The sequence below is a fragment of the Stegostoma tigrinum genome, unplaced genomic scaffold (genome assembly GCF_030684315.1).
Source record: "Stegostoma tigrinum isolate sSteTig4 unplaced genomic scaffold, sSteTig4.hap1 scaffold_594, whole genome shotgun sequence".
Lineage (NCBI taxonomy): Eukaryota > Metazoa > Chordata > Chondrichthyes > Orectolobiformes > Stegostomatidae > Stegostoma > Stegostoma tigrinum.
Genome location: NW_026728531.1, coordinates 315 through 5,304, shown reverse-complemented (window position 1 = coordinate 5,304; position 4,990 = coordinate 315). Strand labels below are relative to the sequence as shown.

At 41.8% G+C, this 4,990-nt stretch overlaps 1 protein-coding gene across 1 annotated transcript; it reads left to right on the top strand.

The window, feature by feature from the left end:
* Nucleotides 1-630: 630 nt before the first annotated feature.
* Nucleotides 631-3,585, top strand: LOC132208988 (pumilio homolog 1-like; the record flags this gene model as incomplete). The annotated part of the gene is made up of 2 exons (XM_059644222.1): nucleotides 631-723; nucleotides 3,093-3,585. A coding segment is annotated over exon 2 (456 nt), but the record flags the coding sequence as incomplete, so codon positions are not given.
* Nucleotides 3,586-4,990: the final 1,405 nt, after the last annotated feature.

The window sequence follows — 4,990 nt, the reverse complement described above, 5'->3', positions numbered from 1 at the left end:
CCCACTCTAAAATTGCTCTGTGCAGCCCATTGGTGTCAGGGGTACAATTTGTCCTGAGTAGAATGAATGCGATTGCGACATTGGCCTATGACAAAACACACTTAATTGCATGAGATCTGCCTGTGCGGAAACAAATTTACATTGCTAAAAATTAAATGTAAACTGCACTTTTGCAGTTTCCAGCTTTTTCCTGACGGAAGTCTGCATTCAGCATGCATGTTGCACTCGTTCTTCTGCTTTCTTTTTAATTTAATGAGTGTTAAATAACTGAAGCAAGGTTCTGGGGTGGGGAGGAGTCGTGTTGGATTAGATTGTAGATTTACGTTGAAAAAATAGGCCAAATTTGTGATTTGCAATTGCATTGTTAGTGCCTCCAAAGATGAAGGACTTTTCTCTCTCTCTCTGTCTCTTTTCCTCTTCTCCCTTTTGCACTTCCGAATTGACTGTCTTATTGGTGGAAATGAAGAATCTGAATTGATGGAATGGTTATGTGATGGCTGGGGAAGGTTGTTTTTCAAAGGGTGAGGCTTAAATCACCTGTTTGTAAGATACTGTAAGTGAAGCTGCAAAGAGAAACAAAGGCAGAGAGGGAGAGAGTGGGGGAAGGGAGACTGCCCTCACCCAGGATGCCTTGCGCCTGAGTGTCCCAGTGTAGCGCCATGTTGTAGAGAAAGAGGGATCGGAGAAGGGGCCGCAATCCGCTGCAATCCGCCCTCCCTGCCTGTGAGTATCTTCGCCCGACCCCACTAGTCGACAGTTTAGACACCCTGCGATCCGCCGGGCCTGATATTGAGGGGCGACGGGTGGGTGGTGGGGAGGAAATCGGGCGATTAGTTTTCCTCCAGCGCCCCTTTCTGCCCAGTATTTTGGACTCGGGGGCCATTGTTGTAGTGTGTGTGTGTGTTTGTACAGGGGAGTGATGGGGGGTGGAGGGGAAGTATAAGCAGCATTGTAAACTGATGGTGCGGGTGTGTGGAAGTTGGGTGTGTATGTTTGGCGGGGGGGGGGGGGGAGAGAGAGACAGAGAGAAGCATTTTTTTTATTAGGGTGGAAAGGGGGTCATTTTCAAAGCTCGTCCACCCCCCTGCGCGAAGCCAGATGGTTAAAGTTTGCGAAAATGTGCTGGTCTCAATTATTCCAGGAAACGAGGCTTTTACAATGGGGAAGGAAGGCTAGTTTCAATGCATGAAATACCGAGCTTGTTTTCATAATTGCAACACCAGTTGAAATATTTGTTTACTTGTTTTAAAAGCTTGAAATATGGATTTGAATCAAAGGGGTTGTGAAATGTGGGTTGTCTGTGTGTTCGGTGTGGAGGGCATTGCACTTGTGTAAAAGTAAGATTTGTGTTGAGCAAAAGATTATTGTGTTAAGTATATGTTGCCACTGATTACACTTCCCAAGATTTTTTTGTTCTGGTTGTAATTAATTATTTGCTGAGAAAACGAGCAGTAAAGATTGTCAAATGGAGGAAATAAAACATTTTGCTAAGTTATAATTTCCATGTTTTTAATGCTGAATATTGAAATTTGTAAAAGTTAGTTTGTGTCAGGATCAATTGCATTCAATATTACAGCAGAAAAATAAGATCTGGTATTGTCTAAGATTCAGATGTTAGGCATTTTTTTCCTCCCGTTGTAGGTGTTGGTGCAGCCTTGCCAGGCCTGTAATTAGGAAAGTTGTATGGTTTCTGAATATGTCCCAACTGTAGCTGTTCGTGAAACAAACGTTGGATTTTAATGAGAACATTTGGTTCTTTTTTTTGCTTTGCATACTTTCAGAGGATGTATATTCTGTACAAATTGGTGAAACAATTTTTCTACATGATTCGGCTGAGAATAGTAGTTATACACAAATGCATTTTGATTAGATGAAACAAAAACTGAGATCAGTTTCTTATTGATGTAATTGTGCAAAGAAAGTGGCATTTGTATTGTTGAAAATGATGTATGGAATAAATGGACTCTATTAGTTAGCTGCTAGAATTCCATTCATCCCTGTTCTAATATTTTCTTTATGTTGGGGTTCATGTTTCTTGTCTTTGTGACTGTGGATCAAAAGCACAGTTGATGAGGGGTGTGAGTTACACAGAAGTAAGGAAAGCTTGTTTTTAATCAAACTACAATTTAACACCTTCCAGTTAGTCCAGTGTTCAGACTTTGTGTATTTTTAATAAATACATGTTCAGACATGTGGATGTTGATATGAGGTTGCAGGTTTATCTGCTATTCAGAAGCAAATTTAAATAATATTTCTATTTGCTAGACGTGACAAAATAATTGGGAAGCCTAGAAAATTTTGAAGTAAGACCAGAATATCCCCTGTCTAATACTTTTTACATAATGTGCATTTCGATTTCTGATCTAGGCCTGTTTGTCGTTGCATCTCGAGATTCTGCAGTGCCAAGGCACATGCGGTGTGGGGGGTTGGGGGGAGTGCTGCTGCTGCATGTTCACTGTTCGTCAGATACCATTGCTCTGTTTTATATTTTCACGTTAATTCATAAACTTGGACTTGGGAACATGGATAATGGAGACCGAGGATTACTGTCATGTGCTCGTCCAAAGGAGTAATTAATTGTAAACGAATCATCTGACACGTGCCCCTGAATTTTATGTGTTACATTTTTATTTTATGTTCTTAAGTACGTTACAACACATGAACTGTTTTGAGGGGGATTCACATGGTGTTCAAAACCATTTTTATGAATCTTAGTCCAGTTCAATTCTGCTTTTCTTTTTGTGAGTGTACATGTTAATTTTGGAATGTTCATGTCATAATTTTTGAAAACATATGTTCCTAAAATAAGGAGGAAGAACCTTTCTGTTCATTTTCATGTTTTCATGGAATCACTTTTAAATTGACAGTGTTTTCAAAGACTTGGAGGAATTTGGGGCAGGATTTGCATGTTGAAGTGCAATCATTTCCTATTTTCAGAGAAACTTTTTCAAAATTAGTGTCCATTTTTTGGGGAGGGGGATGGAACTTGAATTTTAAATGCTCGTGAAGCAAAAATAAGATGTTGTTCTTCATGCAGTTTTAATGCTTGCAGTGTAAAATAGTTTTGCTTTATCGTTTGCTTTGTTTTACAGGTATAGGTGGAATGGTTGTTCCCTGTGTTTTTAAGGTATGAATGAAGTGCTCTGGCAGGACTCCCTCCCCCAGCAGCAGTATCAGCAGCCGCCACCACCGCAGGACAGTTTCAGTAACAGCGTCGCTCACAGCATGCCCGTGGTGTTAACAGGACCCTCTGCTGCCGGCCCCCAGCAGCAGCAGCAGCAACAACACGCCGCCTCCCAGGCTCTGGCCACTGCCTCGGTCTCCACACAAGGCCCCGGCTCGATGGGGCCTCCGGTGCCAGTAGTGGTACCAGCACTTGCACTGGCTGCGGGCCGCTCTCAGGATGATGCCATGGTGGATTATTTCTTCCAGCGGCAGCCCGGCGAGCATCTGGGAGGAGGAGGCAGCAGTGGAGTCGCTGGGGGTGGTGGCAGTGGAGGTGGCGGAGGAGGAGGTGGAGGCGGTGGTTACAATGGGAAGCATCGCTGGCCAACAGGAGACAGCATCCATGTTGAACATCACCAGGTCAGTGCCTGTACTTTAGCTTGCCAAGCATCCGAGACATTTATCAGGTGCTCACCTCCTAAATTTGAGCATCCAAGAGCACTTTGCAGGCAACAAACACTTGGATTTACACCTTGGTTGATCATGTTCAATAGCTGCAGTGAAATTATTTCTAACTTAATTCTTCATTTGGAAATTCATGATGCGAGCCCCAGTCAAGGACTTGTTTTGACATATATTCAGTCTACAGTACCGAAACAGACCACTTGGCCCAACTAGCCCATGCCTTTGTCTTTGCTTCAAACAACCCTCCTCCTACCTCTTTAAGTTTTTATCTAATCCTGTCGACATTACTACTCTCCCTAACATCTGTTTATCTTGCTTTCTCTCTTATGCGATTTACAGCAACTACTTTAGTAGTGAGTTCAGTATTCTAGCTATTTTCTGGGTTATGCTTCTTCTGAATTTCTTCTAGAAGATATTGGTGGCAATTTCTTTGGTCTATCTTGTCAAACTTGTCCAGAGTCTCAAATAACAAACAAGTTGCCTTTTACCCTTCCCTTTCTAGAATAGAGAGCCCAAACCTGTCCAGTTTCCTTCCAGCATTACCCTTATTGATTTTCAGTGCCTCTTTTTTTAGAATAAGATGACCAGGGCTTTTCTCTAAAAATACATTTAGGAGCACTGGAGTCAGAATGGTTGCTACTTCAGTAACTGTAATTTGCATTTATTTTTATGTGACGTTTTGATTGAGATGTTAAACTTGGGAGTGAAAAAGGAAGGACCTTGTGATACTGTTCAAGGAAGAGCAGGGGAGTTCGAGCCAACACTTGCCATTTAAATCAGTCATTTTCTTGTTTTTTGAGTGAAATGTTACTGTGCTGCATGCCACTAAATGGTGCTGACATTCGAAGGTAATTCATTGGTTGTAAAGCATTACAAAAGACTCTGAATATTGAATTTTTGCTTGGAATGGTATCATAAGCACTTTTGTGTACTTTACCAAAGTAGTAGTTCTTCATGTGCAACAGTAGTGATGGACGATGGGAAGCTGTGGTCGAAGTCAATTCCATCTTCATCCAATGTGTGCATTTTTATGACAGGATTCACTAGGTGGAGGTGAAGAGTGAAAAATACTTGCACTGTTCTTTTTAATCCACCTATTGTCACTCCGTCAGAATCCTTAAATTTCTGTCAGGACAAAGACAGGACTTGCTGAAAAAGAAGTCTAACCATCAGCATCTCAATAATTAGGGATAGATAATAAATGCCTGGCATTGCTCACATGCTGAGAACAAATTTAAAAATAAATGCACACAGAAGCTGTAGCAAATTGAATTCTTCCTACAGCACCACCCTGGTTGAGATAATTGTAATGAATAAAGGAGCATGCCCCCTCCCCTCTCTGACCCCTCCCCTCTCTGAC